At 42.5% G+C, this 18,949-nt stretch overlaps 1 protein-coding gene across 2 annotated transcripts in view; it reads right to left on the bottom strand.

Annotated features, from left to right (window-relative positions):
• The window catches only part of HHAT (hedgehog acyltransferase), a 333,401-nt gene that overhangs the window by 64,904 nt on the left and 249,548 nt on the right, over positions 1-18,949 (bottom strand). For both annotated transcript variants that reach the window (XM_012811853.2, XM_012811851.2), the window contains one exon: positions 3,582-3,783. In XM_012811853.2, coding sequence (XP_012667307.2) covers positions 3,582-3,783 — 202 coding nt within the window. The remainder of the gene's footprint in view (positions 1-3,581; positions 3,784-18,949) is intronic.

Genomic DNA, 18,949 nt, shown 5'->3' with positions numbered 1-18,949 from the left:
TCATTGTTGTTTTGGCGGCCAGGCTGGGGATTCGAACCCGCTACCTTAGGTGTATGTGGCTGGCGCCTTAGCCGCTTGAGCCACAGGCGCTGAGCCTTTTTTTGTGTGTGTGTGTGGTTAAATATTATTTATGGATCTGTTGGTGAAAGTGTTCCTGGATGAATCAACACTGAATGAGTAGACTGAAAAAGCAGATTGCTGTCCCCAATGTGAGTGGACCTACCTCATCTAATCCATTGATGGCCTGAATAGGAAGAAAGGCTAAGAAAAAATTTCTTGTCTTTGAACCTGTCTTCAAACTAGGACAACGGTCTTTTCTTGCTTTCGGATTGGACTGGAACTTATACCATCAGCTCTCCTGAGTCTGCCTTTCTCGGCCTCCATAATCATATGATCTAATTCTTTATAATAAATATTTTCTCTCTTTTTCTCTCTTTCTCTCTCTCTTAAATGATTCATTTCTCTGAAGAACCTTGAATAATAATAAGGATGTGAAGGATATGAGCTATATACTCATACTATGAAAATATCATCCAATAAATTGGGGAGACTAAAGTCAGATGAAATTATGTACAAAGGAGCTTAAGTCTTCATTAAAGAACAGGAGATAGATTTATAGAGAAACGGGGAAGACAGGTAACCTGAGTGAGGAAACAGTTAAGAAGTTATGTGGCTGGGCACCTATAGCTCAGTGGTTCGGGCACCAGCCACATACACCAGAACTGGTGGGTTCAAATCTAGCCCAGGCCTGCCAAACAACAATGACAACTACAACCAAAAATAGCCGAGCATTGTGGAGGATGCCTGTAGTCCCAACTATTTGGGAGACTGAGGCTTAAGAGAATCACTTAAGCCCAACAGTTTGAGGTTGCTGTGAGCTGTGATGTCATGGTACTCTACCAAGGGTGACACAGTGAGATTCTGTCTCAAAAAAAAAAAAAAGTTATGTACATTTGAAATGCCAGCCATTTTTTTCCAAAGGAAGAAAATCTTCTGTGCTTAACTATACAAGAAACAGAATAATGTAGAAAGACCCTATGGGTGGACAAGCAGAAGAACTAACAAACTTCCCACTGGGAAGCATGAACCGTACACTGACTTAAAACACTGTGGCTAACTCAGACCCTGAGATCAACAATGGGAATATAAAGAGGAATGGGCTTTGGTCTCAAGAAGTACGGCATCTAAACAGCCATAATCACCTGTTAAGCTTCCAGGATAAAAGACAGATAATAAAAATAGGTTTCATAAAATATGTTCTTGCTCAATAAATACATTCCAAACATATCTGCAACATATAACATATGTATAAATTTAACAAAAATGCATATCAAAAATAACTCTGCACCTGCATGGTAGATGGAGGGTCAGGTGCACGTCCTGGAGTAAGCTGCGAAGGGGCCAGAAGACTTCAAAGTGCTTCATCCTGTGAGCACATGTGCCTGCTGCCTTGATTTATTCTGAACCAAAATTAACAAGACATGGGCTACCTAGCACAGTTGGGCTACTTACCTTGGACATTAGATTTTCGAAATTTATCACAACATAAGTTATGGCTCAAAGGTCACAGAGCGCTGCTTAACATTGAATTCAAGATTAATGTTAGACCCTTCATGAAAGAATATGGAAATGTGTTACAGGGATTCAGACTAGGCTGAAAAGAGCCCTCTGGCCTTTAAGGGAGACAACTTAGTTTTCAGGCCCTGGGAAAGGGTGTTCGGATTTGAGGAAGAAGATTAAAACCTTGATGTTACAGTTTTTGATGTTCCTGGGTGGTACACAGCCAAGACTTTCACTGAAGTACCATTTCCTTTAGAATTCACTAACACTTCGTTCCTGCTGATTACTAGGTACTACTGCTGAATAAAATATTTATCTTTAAACATGCATGAGCATATTTAAATTCTCTCAGATGTGTTATTTGGCTATGTGGTTTCTATCAGTTTTTATTGCAATAACTGTCTACTTGGACTATGGCTATCTTTATAAAAACACATGCAAATGTATTCTGTTTCAGTGGGTTTTTTTTTTTTTTTAAACATATTTGCTTTAGTCGGTTCTGGGTGAAATGTAGCCACATTAATCACTTTTCCAGTCAATTTTCTGGGCGTGATTGTCTATCATGAACACTGATGCCAGCACATTTCTTTTTAGCTACTTTTTTCAGGATTAGCAGAATATTGCTGCATCTTCAGAACTGATAAGTTCTGACAAGATTCTTAATACATCGCATACCACATTCACAAGATAAAATCTCTGCCAAAAGTTTAAAATCACTTAAAATGTGTGTGTAAAGAGAAGTGCTTCATTAATTTTCCAAATCATTTTCCTGTGGAGTTGGAAATGTGTCTTAAACCCTTAGCTGTGTTTTATGCCGCTATGTATAGTACCTCTCAAAGATGAGAAATGCCAGGGCTGCTCAGTCTGGTAAGGGAATTCTTATACACTGTGGGTAAGAATGTAAATTGGTACACTTTGGTCTATAGCAGTGGTTCTCAACCTTCCTAATGCCGCGACCCTCTAATACAGTTCCTCATGTTGTGGTGACCCCCAACCACAAAATTATTTTCATTGCTACTTCATAACTGTAATTTTGCTACTGTTATGAATCATAACAAACATCTGATATGCAGGATGTATTTTCATTGTTACAAAGGGTCGCAACCCACAGGTTGAGAACCGCTGGTCTGTAGGGAAGGTAAGAGTTAATAAACACTATGTGTACTCTACTTTCAAGATGAGAAAAACCTTTAACCTGGCAATTTCAACTCTGAGAGTTCATCCTTGTTGTTCATCTCAGTACAACTGATAATTGCCAAAAACTTTGGAATAATGTGATTACTAGTATTAGGAGATTAAGTTATCTGGCTCGGAGCCTGTAGCTCAGCAGCTAGGGCAACCAGCCACATACACCAGAGCTAGCAGGTTCAAACCCAGCCCAGGCCTGCCAAACAACAATGACAACTACAACCGAAAAATAGCTGGGTGTTGTGGCAGACACCTGTAGTCCCATCTACTTGGGAGACTGAGGCAAGAGAATTACTTAAGCCCAAGAATTTGAGGTTGCTGTGAGCTGTGATACCATTGCACTCTACTGAGGGCAACATAGTACGACTCTATCTCAAACAAAAAAATAAAATTATGCCATATCCATGTCATGGAATTCTATGTAGCCATTAAAAGAGTTGTTAAATATGAATTCAGTGACTTAGGAAGCTGGTCCCAATACAACCATCTGTGGAATAATAGGATTTGTTTTACATTTTACATTTCTGTATACACACAGAAGGAATTTAGAAGAATGGGTACTAACACGGTTTATTTTAAAGAGATATTTGTTATTTTTTCTTGTCTGAATTTTCTAATTTTAATATAATACATATGTATTATTTTATAGTTATTTATTTAAATAATGGCTACAGAAGCTCCTTCACTAGCCACCCTACCTCTAGGCACATGGGCTCTGAACCAACCTGGCAGGAATGGGCCACGCTGAGGTGAATCTGATGACTCTTATCCCTCCAAAACCTCGTCAACCAAACTCAGCCATCCCCTGCCGCACGAGCAAGGATCCTGCTCACCAAAGTGTCCTGGACGCAGGGGGTCTCCACAAGCCTCCGGACTCCACTCTCCACGGTCACTCCCAGCCAGTTGAGCACTGCCCAACACCAGAGGTAGTCATAGCCTCCATGCCAGTAGCTCACAAAGGCAAACGTCATCGCGGTGGAAAACAGTGTCCCTAGCGGGCCGTGCTGGGACCCGCCTGCGGGAATGTACACGTACCTGAAGAAAGAAGAGGCTGTTAGGGGCCGTGGAGAGGGCTGCAAACACCACCACCCGCTTCTGGCTTACCGCTCCCAGCATGTGGCTACTCAGAGGCCACGGGCCACTCCTTGAAGTCTCTATCACACCAGGAGTTGGCAAAAACCCAAGTTTCAGCTCTTTGGGGATTTAAGTTAAATGAACACCCGGCTAAAGAACTGTCATTACAAAAGCAAAAGAGCACTTACTAGAGGGAAGGTGACAAGTAACGAACTTAACGTGTCTGGAAGAGATGTACCCAGTCTTGGACACCTAATCACAGAATGGCAACGGAAGCTTCTGGCCACACAGAGATACTCATCTCCGAGGCAGGTATGCATTTTGCAGCTCACACCACGATGTCGATGGTAAACCCGCTATTTCAACACAATTGCTAAGATCAGGCCCCTAAACCTCAGGATCTGGGTGCGGCAGAGGGGTGCCAAAGCCAATTCCCTCAGTTTTCCAGGCAAGTTGCCCAGAAGCAGTAGCAAACTTGCAAGTAAGAAAAAGAGTTCTGGGCTCACAGGGCAGGCAGACTACCAGCCAAAATGCACAGTCACCTCCTGGCTATGCTCTTCGCTGCCGAGACAGCTGCCAGAGTGCACAGAGACAGGACTGCGGTCTTCAATTAGTGTTTTCCTGCTTGAGTTGGACAAAACTCAGACCTTGGGTTGTTAGGACCTAGAGCACCCTCTTCCTGCAGCAGCCTTTTTAAGAAGCCCATAGGCTTTTGCTTACTGATTCTCGGTGCTTTTTTGTCCAACTCTCCTCCAGAAAAATGGAAAGAAATCATTTTCTGACTACAGCATGCTCCAAACATAACACTAGACACCTTACAAGTCATCTTTGTCTGATTCTTTGAAGCACCATATCTTTATACCCAGCTTCCCAACCAGTTCAGCATTTCTCCTGTTTCTATATTATTTTAATTTTTTAGAGGGAATTGTATTTTGAAAATCACTTTTGAATAGAACAATTTGTAGGTAAGCCAAAAAAATAAAAACACCTTATCAGTCAAATAAAGAAATATTTCCAGAGACTATGGGATTGTAATTATTTTTAAATGTCTCCTTGACAAAGATTTTCTCCTTTACTAAGCTTTAGTCAGGCTCCTCCAAGCCGGGATGTTGGTATGTCCTTTCTTTTCCAGGCCAGTTGTAGCAAGAATACTGCTAAGTCTATGTAGAGAGATTTCTCCCCATCCACATCTGGCCAAAGTCTTCATCACCATCATTAGTATTTCATCATGCTGGCCTACTGTAAGGTTTGTCCTATGCCCCAATGCTTCTACTTAATAACTTTCTTTTCTTTTTTTTGCTTTTGAGACAGAGTCTCACTGTATCACCCTTGGTAGAGTGCGGTGGCATCACAGCTCACAGCAACCTCAAACTCTTGGGCTTAAGCGATTCTCTTGCCCCTGCCTCCCAAGTAGCTGGGATCACAGGTACCCACCACACGCTCAGCCATTTTTGGGTTGCAGTTGCCATTGTTGTTTATCAGGCCTGGGCTGGGCTCAAACCACCAGCTTTGGTGTTTGTGGCTGGTGCCCTACTCACTGAGCTACGGGCACCAAGCCCTACTTAATAACTTTCTACCAGTCACGGCCCTCCTGCTCCTTGGCCGTATCCCACTTGTCCGTGCTGCATTCAGAATTAAGCCCAGTTCTATACTGAGGTCTCCTCTCTCCATTGCAATAGTTTCTGCATAAAATTTGCTTTTTCCACTTTATTGTCCAAGTCTGGTTTCTCTTTAATATTCTTCACTTTCAAATGCATTCCAGTTAAGATGATAAATTCTATGGCCACCTTACATAACAGCTTTTAGGGATGAGAAAACTGAAACTGAAACGTTAACCTGCCCAAGGTACAAGGCCAGGAAAAGGAAGAACCATAAAGCAAATGTGCATCTATGCACCAAAGTTAATGCCTTCCACAACACCTCTGGGTTGATTTCCAAAGTCCTCTATTTTTCAACCCAATTAGAAACAATCAAACTGGAAGAAGTATGACAATGTAGCCAATTAAGAAATAAGTAAAGCAAAGGGAATAATTTATCTTGTGTAAAAACAGGACCATCTTGACAATCAAATTAGCAAATAGGTATTAATCACAATAGATGAAGGGATTGTCCATCTGCTGTTGAACATTTATTTAGGTCTTCCAGGGATTCCTGGCATTATGGGAAACACAGAGACATTATTCCTGCCATAAGGACAAATACACCTGGTTGTGAAATGATAGCAAACAAGCCCCATCATTAAGCTACGTGATATGGTACAAAGTAGACCAGGTGGGGTTAAGGGTATGAGGTGGAAGGGGGTTAGCACAGACAAATAGAGTCTGGGAGGCTGAAGGACAAAACCCCCATCTTGGCAAGGCCTAGAAGATGAGTTTTGCTAAGATAGGGGAGAGAGTTGGGTGCTGCACCAAGGACACACGACAGGAGCTGGGCAATATGCCAGAGAAGCCTGATCACCCAGGGCACCACAGGTTTATTTGGTGTTCTTCTGCCCCCTAGCGGCTGTGTGGTTATTGGCGCAGAGACAAAGAATGTGTCACAATTTCCTGCTGCTTCCCACCTGCACAGAGGTAACCACTGTCCCCATCATGCAGCTGCCCTTCATGTTAGTTTCGAGTATGCGGATAAAAAAAAAAAAAATACGTATGTAAAATTGTATGTTAAAAAAATAAGTGATCGAACCAATTTCAGAAGGATGATAAATGACTGCTCTTTAAGGAAACCTTATAGAAAACTAGTTTAGAAAACAAGTTATTGAATACTTTCCTTGTTCAAACTAACTTCATGTTGAGTTTTATTGTATTTCAATATATGTAAGTGAACTTCACTGTGTATGTCAGAAAACTCAGCATAGAATAGAAACCTCTCATTCTTCACATCAGTGGTACTTGATATTAAACTCCAAAAAGGACATGTTTTCAAATTTGTCATAAGGAAGGACCTAGCCTCAAAATTCCATGCATGGCTATTTTAGGTATCTCTAGAATTTTGGCTCTGTTTTTTTGCCTTCGAAATGACAAGTCAACTAAATTGTCTGTGAATTCCTTTTCTTCCAGAAATTCACATATGGGTGGAGATCTCCAAGGATATGAGACTGCTTATTTCAAACCAAGAGAGGGAAGGTACAATCCCTTGCTTACTCTTAATTTCTGGAAGGCAGTCGGTGTGGTAAGGAGAGCAAATAAGATATTTTCTTTTACAAGTTCTACCAGTCCTACAATTAATAAAAACAGAAACATGTCTCTCTCTCTCTCTCTTTTTTTTTTTTTTTAGGAAAGCAATAGTATAAAACCACTTACTAAGGTCTGCTACACAGTAAATTGATTTCCCACTGGAAGGAAGGAATCGACACCATCTTCTCAGCAAAGCGAAACTAAAAGGATTCCTTCTTGTCAGTAACTGTGTCTGTCTGAGTCTTCACAGTGCCTGCCCCTGCCTGGCTGGTTTAGCGTGGTCCCTGTCTGTAGAGGATGCTATGTGAGATGGTTAAGATCTGTCTGCAACTACCTTCTTAATTTAAAAGCATCTCACAGAATCAACGCAACACAGCAAAACTCCAACTCCGGGGTTTAATCATTAAAACAACCCTGCAAGAACTAATGACCAGCCCTGAATTACAGGAGAGGTGAAATCTGAACCTAGTACATTGTGGTTTCAGAACCCCCAGGCCTATGTTCTATTGATATGTTTCTCCTATTTAACCAAATTTTCAAAGCCGTCTCCAGAGAAACATCTACTAGAATTTTATTACAAAAAAAAAAAAAAAATCCTTTCTAGGAAAGGAATCTTGCTCAAGAGAATAATGCTCATTATTTAGAGAGGAGTGGAGCCAATGAGCTCTGTGCCAAAAGGCCAGAGGTATAACTTCTACTATTAAGCAGACTAATAAGTTAGCTTCTGTCTCATAAGCAGAGGTGACACCTGCTTTCTTGACCAGGCTGACATCCTGCAGATGTGTATGTCAGAAGTGCCGCATAAGAAGTTAGTGGTTAGAAAATCAGCCAGGCACAGTGGTACATGCCTGTAGTCCCAGCTATTCGGGAGGCTGAGGCTGGAGAATCATTGGAGCCCGGGAGTTCAAGGCTGCAGTGAGATATAATCACACCACTGCACTCTAGGCCTGGGTGGTAGAGGGAGCCCCTGCCTCTTAAGAAGGAAAAAAAAACAACTGGTGGTCGGGGCGGTTTCTGAGTCGGGGTACATCACACAGGAAAAAGAAAATATCTGCTCAGAGGAAGGAAGGGTCAGAAGGAGGAAAGGGAAGAAAAACTACCTATCGGGTACAGAGCTTACTACTCCGGTGATGAGTACACTAAAACCCCAGAAATCACCACTATATATTCCATCCATGTAACCAAAAACAACTTGTACCCCTAAATCTGTCCAAAAAGAAAAAAATCTAGCTCCCTCCTATCCACTATGAAAAACAACTCAAGAACATGCCCTACAGTAGTAGACAGGTGGGGTGAGTTCCGGGTGGTGAACACATTAATCTTAAGCTCATAACACTTCCTCTGCCCAAGGAGGCTTAAGCTCCCTGGTTGCCACCTTATCACTGAACTCTTGGCGACAGTCTACTCCCAGACCTCATGAAGGTAAAAAGAGGATGCGCCTAAGACCCTAACAGACTTGGCTCTTACTGCCCGGCGCTGAGCTGAGGTGGGCTGGCGGGTGCCCATCTTCATTTTCCTACCACTCAGCAGGGCCAGGGCAGGCGGTGCTGCCGTCCTACTCCAGCTTTGCTTATCTTTCCACTGCTATTTCCCCTGTTCTCCACCTTAGCTCTCTAGGATTTTAGATCTCAGAGGATTTTTAGGATTTTAGAAAAATCCTAAAATCCTGACTAAGTAGGGTTTTCATACCTTTGGTTATACCATTTTTACATCTAGAAAACACTTCTCCATCCTCTGAATCCAACTCCTACTCAGTCTACAAAATCCAGTTGATTTTCCCCCTTCTCTAGGAAGTCTCTTTAGAATTTTCTAACTTGCTACTTAACCCAGAGAACCAAGTCTGTGTACCACTGATTGAATAGCTGTTTATTAAAATATGTACTTTCAATTATGGCTGTTATTTTAACTAAATTGTAAGGTTCTTTCCGATAGTACTAAATATGTGACGTGTGTGTTATGTAACTACTAGTCAACAGTATTTATATATCCAACATCATAATTTCCAATTATTGTTCATTGCTTCTAATCGCTTTCAAACTTATGTTAAATTGTCACCATTGTCACAATCCTCTTATAGGGAATTAGGAACCAAGGGATGACTATAAAGTCCTGTACTTCAAAAGACATCCATTCCCATAGAATACAGACACTTGAAGGACCCTGATGTCTCTCCACACATTATATTCCTGCTTGCTCTATTAAAATCGAAAATGTGTATCCCCAAACCTCTAGAACTACCCCCTAAAAGATTACCACAAAAAATGAAAGAACTAGCCCTTTAAAGACTACAGCCATTAGTAGCTAGGAAAGGCTAAACTTCTGGTTGTATTTTATTGGTGATAAGGGGAACTCCTGGGGCTTCACCCACTCAGATTTCTTTACAGAACTGGCTATGCTTTCCACAAGCCAGCTTTCATAGGCAGTGGCTCTCCTGACCCAAGTCTGGCTCTGGCTGTAGCTTTGGCCCACATTCTAGTTCTCTTTCTTACATCCAATAATGACACGATAGTCAAATCTCCATCCCATAGGTAGTAGACAAAAGCCTGGTATCTATTTCTCACAAACGAAGCTAAGGGTCTACTTATGAAAAGTTTTCAAAGGAAGGTGAACACAGAAAAGAATATAATTTACTTTTAATATCTTTCCACCCAGTACAGATCATAATGGACTTTACATAAAAGAAAAACCAGCAGTTGGTTAATGGGCAGAAGGCTAAGAGGGGTCTACTTTCAAAGCAGAGGGGATATTCGGAATTAGGCTAATTCTTAGATCCTTTACTGAAAGATGTTGTATGTAAATTTCATGTGCAACTCTGAAATGCTACCTATTAAGAATTCTGTGCCCTATTTGGCAACAGAACATTGTGGAATTTATAAAATAGAAATTAAACTCAAGCTATATTTAGTCTACAATTAAACTTCCAGGTTCAGGTAATTAGACGGCACCATTTAAAAAATAATCCTTTCCCTTACACAAAGCTGTAGCTGATAGAAGGTTGAAATACTATGCTGTAAACCCAAAACGAAGCCCCATCCTGGAGAAAGGGTCAACGCCACCTGCATAGTCCAAAATCCAAACCCCAGCTTCACAAAAGCTCTATCTCTCACTGCAAGAGAGCTGAAAAAGTATGAATTACTTAGCCCAATCATCTCTTCCACTAGAACACAATCCCAGCAGCCACAGCAGCAAAGCACAGGTCAAAGAGGTGGCCACGGCTTGGGAGCTGGACCACGTGACCTTGGCCCCACTCTGCCACTTACCAAAATCCTATGACCCCGAGTTTGTCAATTAAGCTGGCTCAGCTTAAGTGTATACACTAAACATGCGCTGGGAATACTAAAACTTTCTTTGATTATCAGTTGCTGTGAAGATCAGATAAGACAAAACCATAGAACCTCCATAGTCGACCACCTCCCTACAATGACCACCTTCTGTTGACCTAATTTTCATAGACTGGACATGTGCCACATGTATGTATCAGTACAGGAGGCCTAGTTCCTTATGTTGACCACCTCCGTAAGTTGATCAGTATGTTATAATCCCTTAGGTGGTCAACTTACAGAGGTTCTATTGTAGTGTATATGTAAGGATGCTAGAGATTTTGTTTTAATTGTGGCAGAACGCTTAACATGAAATCTATTCTCAATAATTCTTTTTTTTTTTGAGACAGAGCCTCACTCTGTTACCCCAAACTAGAGTGCTGTGGCATCTTAGTCCACAGCAACCTCAAACTCCTAGGCTCAAGCAATCCTCTTGCCTCAGCCTCCCAAGTAGCTGGGATGACAGGTGTCCGCCACAATGCCCGGCTAGTTTTTCTGTTTTTAATAGATGCACAATATGGTATTGTTATCTATAAGCGCAATGTTGTGCAGTAGATCTCTAAAACTTCTTCATCTTATACAACTAAAATTTTATACCCATTAATTAGCAATACCCTCTTCCCCCGCCATCCTCTGGCAACTACCATTCTCTTCTTTGCTTCTATGAATTTAACTATTTTTATATTCTTCATATAAGTGATATCATGCAGCACTTGTCCTATGACTGTCTTATTGATATGAGACAATATCCTCTAGGTTTACCCAGTTATTGTTCCAACTGGCAGGAATCCCTTTTATTAAAGGCTGAAACATATTATATTACATTGTATGCATATCCATATTTTCTTTTCTTCCCCCACATTTTCTTTATCCTTTCATCCATCAATGGACATTTGTTTCCATATCTTATTATTGTGAATAATGCTGAAATTAATATGGACGTACAGGTTATCTCTTCTCATCCTGATTTCACTTCTTTTACATGCATACTCAGAAGCAAAATTTCTGGATCACATAAATCTTTTTTAATTTTTTTGAGGAATCTGCATACTGTTTTCCATAGCAACTGCTATCCCAAGAGTCTACAGGGTTCTGTTTTCTCCACATCCTCACAGACACTTAGCATTTCTTTTACATAATGGCCATCATAATATATGTAAGGAGATTACTGATACTAAACATTTTTTCATATATATATTAGAAACATTTAACTAAGACTGAATTATGGAAAAAATAAAATTTAAACAGACCAATAATGAATAAGGAGATTGAATCAAAAACTTTCCAAAGAAAAGCCCAGGACCTCATGGCTTCACTAGTGAACTCTATCAAACCTTTAAAGAATTAACACCCATCTCTGTCCAACTTTTCAGTATTGCCATGAGAGCCAGATAAAGACTCCATAAGAAAATTCCAGGCCAGTATCCCTGATGAGCATAGGTGCAAAAATCTTCACTAAATACTAGCAAACCAAATTTTACAGTACCTTGAAAAGATCATTCACTATGACCGTGTGGGAGGGATCCCCAGAATGCAGGAATGGCTAACCATACACAAATCAGTTAGTGTGATACATCTTGTTAACAGAATGAAGGACAAAAAGCTTCATTATCATCTCAATTGGGGTGAAAAAAGCATTTGACAAAATTCAACACTCTTTCAACGATAAAAAACTCAACAAACTAGAGATAGAACAAATTTGCCTCAACAAAAATAAAGGTCACACTAGATATGTGACAAGCCCACAGCTGACATCATATGCCTCACTGAAAAACAGATTCTAAGGGCTGGAACAAGCAAGAATGTCTATTCATCACTTCTTTCCAACATAGTATTAGAAGCAGTGGCCAGAGGACTCAGACAAGAAAAAGAAATAAAAGGCATTCAAATTAGAAAAGCAGCAGTAAAATTATCTGTTTGCAGATGACATAATCTTACATGTACAAAACCCTAAAGATGCCACAGAAAAACTTTTTGAATAAACTAAGTTAGAGGATATGAAAACAATGGACAAAAATGAGTTGCTTTTCAAGACACAATGTACTATACGAAAAGGAAATTAAGAAAACAATTCCCACTTACAAAAAGAATAAAAAGAAATGAAAATAAAATTTAAAAAAGAATATTCAACCAAGGAGGTAAAAGATTTTTACACTGAAAACAACAAAACAAGGATGAAAGAAATTAAAGAAAATACAAATAAACAGAAAGGTATCCTGTCTCATGAATAGGGATTTGGAGATTTTAACACTGCAAACAAAGTCAGACAATGAAGCTTGCAAACTCATCCTAGAAAAAGTACTACATACCTCATTGCTGGTATCACTGTGGTCTCCTTTGAAGTACTACCCTTGGGACACTATGCACAGATACCACTGTCTACTCATCTCATCAAAGCACTTTTTCTAGGATGGGTTCTTGAACTTACTTGTCAGACCTCATACAATGACAGCTCTGATAGCCACTGTAGAAAAGAGTTCCAAAATTGCTTTTAAAGGTGGGGTAGCGGCTGGCATCAGAGCATAGCTTCCCAAGGAAAGTACTTTGAAGGTGATCATCATGATATTTACCAAGGAGATACGTAGCACTTTTTTAAAAAATTTCTTTTTTTATTTATTTTCCTTTATTTTATTTATTCTTTTTTTTTTTGGCTGGGGCTGGGTTTGAACCCACCACCTCTGGTATATGGGGCCGGCACCCTACTCCTTGAGCCACAGGTGCCACCACGTAGCACTTTTTCTATGATGAACCTTGTAGAAATGAAAGGATACACACTATTAATGGGCCAGCAGCAGCACACGTCATTGAATAAAAATCATGTTAAGTATTCTTACCACATACACAAAAATCCCCAAAAGGGTGAAAGGGAGTTTTAGAGGGGATGGATATGCCTATTACTTTGATTATGGTGATGTTTCATGGTGCGTGCACCAGTCCAAGCTCACCAAACTGCATATACTAATGGCACAGTTTGTATAGGAACATCCCTCACTAAAGCTGCTTTCTAAGTGCCATTATCAAAATGATTAGTACTCCAGTATGTACCATAAGCATTTGAAGGCACCAAGAACGTTCACAGGGATGTTCTCAACTTGAGACTGTTAGCCTAAAAATGCTACCATCAGATTCAGGTCACTTAGTGCCCAGGGGTCACAGGTATGGGTTCAACACCCACAGATAGCTGTGGATTATGCTTAGTCCAGAGGACAGCCCTTTGTTCTCCATGTTTCTGACTCTGGCTACAGAGGGTCCTGCAGAAGGTTATGTGGGTGGTCAGGGTAAGACAGTCCCTGCCACGACTTGGCCCATCATCAGCGTTTAACCACCAAAGCACTGTCACCCTTCCACTTGGGTTCCTCCTTATCTACTGAGCATATCACCTGACCAAGTCCCTTCCTGAGGGATGACTGTGTAGACATGTCCTAAAGAGAGTCCTTGTATAGGGTTATTCGATTTACCAGCTTTAAGCAATCTAATAATGTCCCAGAAGGGCAGAGTTTTGGTGATACGTGCGTCTTTGTAGTGTGACCATCGTCACACTACAAAACAAAACATTGACAAAAAGCACTCTAAGATGTCATACTTCAAAACGGCTTCCAGTCACAGATAGGGTCACAGAAAGACTAAGGTGGGGGGGTGAACATCAGAAAGGGGCCTGCACTATTTCCCTCCATGGGGTTTCTAACCCTCTCTTTCTGCTTGAGAGCACACTGAAGCCTCAGCAATCCCCAGGGCTTCCAGGCCCACGTCTATTCTGGGTTAAAAATAAACACCACATAAAAAAGATTCTGTGGAGGTTTGAGCAAAGGAGACAGAGAGGGAGTTTACACTCTGTAGTGCTGTGGAGATGAGTCTAATCGCTAATAAAAAGGTCCTTGAAGCCTCAGTTTAATAACCACCAAGATTTCCTGGCTGCCTGCCTGTCTTCCCATCTTCCTCCCAAGAGGATGCTAAAAGCACTTATGAGCTTCCCTAGGCCAGACAAAAGGGGGAAGGGCAAGAAAAGCCAGGAGCAAAGAGGCGAACCAGGATGCATGCATGATGAAGGTGTGTATGATCTCTCCCGCTGCAGAGGGAGAGGGTGGAGGGGAAACAGCCCATCCTTCCCTGTCCCGAACGCATCCCCAACCTCTGCCCATCGTCAGGTCTCACGCCCAGGGATCAAAGGTACCATGTCCTGGGCACACACCTCTCAGCAGCAAGTGCACTTTTTGCTTCTCCTGATGTTCCCTCACATCCTATGCAGTGCCATTCCTGCTGGTCCTAATCTTCAAACTCATATATCATGGCTGTTAGATAAATGCTCACTATAAAATGAACTTGTACAACTTAAAGGTTACTGTGTTGGTACAATGCCTCGGGGGCTCTAGGAGAAAGTGCTCTGAAGACAAGTGCAATAAAGAAATGTCTAAGTGAATACTGAGCATTTCCTTCTCCATTTGGGTTTACGAGGTAATGATCTTGAGACAGACATGCTGGATGGAGCCCCAGAGGCAGGACCCAAGGCCATGACAGGTGCACACTCTAGGTTCCCATGGCAACAAAGTACCTCAAATATAAAGTCCAGGCAGTTGGTGAGTCCGACACAATCAAAAATCAAAAGCTGAAGTGTGTAACGTGGAGGAAAAGATGGAGCACAGTCTTCGTTCTTAGGGAACATCTAGTCTGAGATGGTTACCAAGTCCACCTGTAGTGGATTCCCATTGCATTACGTCCTAAATGAAAACCCACCAGCCTGGCTTCTTCAAAGTCATTCTCCAACTGCTTTTCCTTGATGGCACCAACTCTATCTCATTAGCCTCCAAAATAAATCCTCCACCCCAGATACTAACTTCATTCCGCACAAGGGGCCTTGCAATCATGCCACACTGACCTCCCCCCACTCCACTATGGGCAGTCTCTTCTGCCATTGGATCTTTCAAAACAGCTGTGACATTTTCTTTAATGAAAATTTCCCCAGCCAGTCTTGCCTTTTAATTCTTCGTCTCCTTAGGATTCGTGTACTCCTCTCAGCCTAGATCAGGGGTTCTCAACCTTCCTAATGCCACGACTCTTTGATACAGTTCCTCATGTTGTGGTGACCCCCAATGCAATGAAATAATTTTATGCTTGGGGGTCACCACAACATGAGGAACTGTATCAAAGGGTTGCAGCATTAAGAAGGTTGAGAACCACTGGCCTACATCATTTCTTTAGAGTCGCCAATGGGCTGTTCTGTAGTACTTCTGAGCTATCTCGTCAGGTCTGAGAGTACGTCTGAGTCCTCACCTCACATTAAGTTGTGGGACACAGAAGGTAACATTTCCCTTTTTTATTCCCCCAGGGTCTGAATTCAGGGGAGTGCTCAATAAATCCTGGTCAACTCCCTCAATCTCCTCTTCTTGTCCTCATCTTCCTTATGTCCCCGATTCATCTTCCTTTCTTCTTTGAACTGTCACTTGCTATAAGCAAAAGATGATCCTCCAGCTAGAAACTGTGGCCTTAGAAGTAAATGTCACTGTTCACAGCTACCGCTGCTATGGTTTCCCTTAAAGGGCTGTGGGGTTTGGTGGCAGCAACTGACAAGCGGGAGACACAGGCCAACTCCAGCTTCTCCACGGAGGCTTCCAGAACTACCAAAGGAAAGGGAGATTTAACCAAAGAGGGAAACTCCTGAGTTAAATGTTTTTAAAATTAAAGCACTCAGATTTGGATAGTTAAGATTTGTGCTCTTAACTTTAAAAGCTTCAAATTAAATGGAGGCGCACATAAGTATCAGATACCTGTGAGGGGAGGGTGTTCAGGATGCCAGAAGGGTATGGCTTTGCCCCTCTGCTGGGACTCAGGCCAACTTTCCTGACAAAATCTCTCCCTCGCTCACACATGCATGTCGCTTCAACGGCAGCGTGGCATCTGGTCTCAGGAGGACCAGTGTGGGTTCGGGGCCTTTGTTGGAAATGAACACAGAGACACACATAGACCAAACATACCTCAGCGCACAGAGCACAGGCGGACATGAGGATGTCTAAGTCAGGGGCACAGATTTCAGTGATGGCCATTTTCTTGGGCTTTGATGTATAACTGGGAACAATGGAAGGGCTAGGAAAGAACCAGGAAATGAGATCTCCCTAAAGGTCTCTAAAAGCCTTGGAATTTGGGACACAGCATGAATGCTCTTGAAGGGCTATGATACATCTCAACATGTATGATTTTGTTCCTGCTTTCTATTAAAGAAGAGCGGATCTGTCTCCCCTGATCAGTTTTCAGGACACAGAGCTCCTGAAACAGTAGCTTATGTGCTCGAGTCCCTCTGTGGCCAGGAGGTTAACTCTGGTCTTGTAACCAAAGTTAAATTGCACAGGAAGGAGTTATTTGAAGGAAGCCTGCAGTGAATCACGAGTCAAGGTGACAAGTCCTTTCCTAATAGTAATTTCCACCCCCCAACCTATCTGCTTTGCCAATTCAGACATTTGTGTTCTGGGCTTTCTTAAAGCACAACAGCACATTGGGAATAAAATGCTCATCTCTGGTGGCCAAAGATGGCATTCAATGCCCCCAAAGGGAGAAACACAGGGGGAAATGCCAGCAGGTATCCCATGGGCACCACTCCCAAAACACTGAAATCCAAGACTGTCTTCTAGAGGAAGAAAAATAAAGGTCTCAGAAGCTGAAGCGATTTCCCAACAACAATCAAAGCAAAGTGGCTGCTGGTGGTAATCACGAGCCTGCTTCCTCCCCGGACAGAAATGAGCACTCTGACAAATCAGCTTTGACAGAACTGTTCTCATTTACCATAATTATGACGCACAATCCCTCCCAGAGACCATACCTTTTAAAGCTGGGCACGGGAAGGGAAAACTGAGTTTGGGCATGAATGACAATAAACCTGCAGTGGCATCCAGTGCAACATTTACCGAAACAAAGCAGGAGCGTCCTCCCATGCTCGGGAAACAATGGCCCGGTAAGCATTCCGCCCTTAATGCCTTGAGAGGTGTCCGGATGCTGCTGCTGATTTGAAAAATCCCATGGTAATTGAGTGAACTCTTGAGTGCACATTAGAGATTAATATTTTAAGAGCCAACATTTTACAGAGGCAGCCTAAGGATGATATTAAACGTGTATCACATAAGGCAGAGTCTTCTGTAGATTAAAAATGCCATCACTCAGGCAATAAAGGAATCCAGAGATGTTAGCTATAGAATTAGATTCTTTTTTCTTTTGAAGCAAGGTCTTCCTCTGTCACCTAGGCTAGAGGACAGTGAAGTCAGCTTAGCTCACCGCAACCTCAAACTTCTGAGCTCAAGTCATCCTCCTGCCTCAGATTCCTGAGTAGCTGGGGCTATAAGCATGAGCTACCAGGCCCTGCTAATTTTTCTATTTTTTGTAGAGACAGGGTCTTGCTCTTGTTCAGGCTGGTCTCCAACCCTGGCCTTAAGTGATCCTCCCATCTCAGCCTCCCAAAGTGCTGGAATTAAAGGTGTGAGCCACTGTGCCCAGCCTAGAACTGGGCATTAACTATGGTAATCCATGCCAGGAAACAGGCTAGGGAAAGAAGTAGACTTTGCTAATGGCATTTCACTTGCTTTTGAGTTATAGGGCCAAGATGAGGAAGGAAGGTTTATGGCTGGAGAGCAGGGAGCTTGATTTTTGCCTTATCCCTGAGAAAGACAGGTAGAGAGGACAAGAGGTAATTAATCCCGCCTTAGTACCTGTGGCTAGTGTGGCTGCAGAGAGAAGCCAGGTCTTGAGTTTGGGGGAAACAGAAAAGCAGCAGGGGCCACATAAAAGATACGCTGTTCCCGGCTTTCCCCTTCTGCTCCTGCCTTCGAAGACCACAGTTGGTGAAAGTGCAAACAAGCAGCAGCTCCCAAGCAAAGCTAATTCACGGAGACCAAAGAACACAGATATTTCCTCCGAGTGCCCCTCGCCTGTGGATTCTCGTTTTTCCAGGCTCCATCCACTGGTGTGAAGCTAAGGCTAATAACCAGTTCAGATCCGGGCCTCTGACACCATCAGCTTTCCTGCGACCAGGAGAGATCTGGTTCATGCCCAAAGACAAGACAGAGGGCAGGAAGCCGCAGATCTAGAGCTCACTATCTTTGCCTTAGGTGGTCGTTTATTTTCAGAACTCAATAATAGACATAATTTCAATTTCATGGCCAAGGCTAGGAGACCAGAAGAGCCTCCTTCAAGAACATTCTACTTGGCTTAAAACAAGAAGGCCCAGGAGGCAAGAACCATCAGTGGGATGCAAGAATGGGCCACTGAGGGGGGCAACCAATATACTCTTCAGGGTGCAACTGTGGTCAAACATTCCCAGCCCATCTGGTCAGCGCCACTTCTGCAGCAATTTCCTGCTGGGTCACAGTCGCAGCTCACATGCTTGGGAGCACTGCCTTTAGCAAGCCCTTCTGTGGCTTAATCATTTCTGTTCACAGCGTTCTAGCTCCTAAGTGAGGAGTCTGCTGGGAGAATGAAAATCTCTATGCTACACTGCACATCAGGGGTGACTCCCAAGTCCCAGCAGCAAAAAAAGCTGGTCAGCCTGACGCTGATCCTGCTGCGCCCCTGCACACACTCCCCGGTGGTGGGCTGGGGCTCGCTCTCCACCTCGACAGCACCAGCCTCTGGGCACACAGCTGCCTCTGGGCACGC

Source organism: Otolemur garnettii, unplaced genomic scaffold, assembly GCF_000181295.1.
Source record: "Otolemur garnettii isolate 467f Iridium unplaced genomic scaffold, OtoGar3 scaffold00178, whole genome shotgun sequence".
Lineage (NCBI taxonomy): Eukaryota > Metazoa > Chordata > Mammalia > Primates > Galagidae > Otolemur > Otolemur garnettii.
The sequence above is the reverse complement of the archived record's forward strand: the minus strand, read 5'-3'. Positions and strand labels throughout refer to the sequence as shown.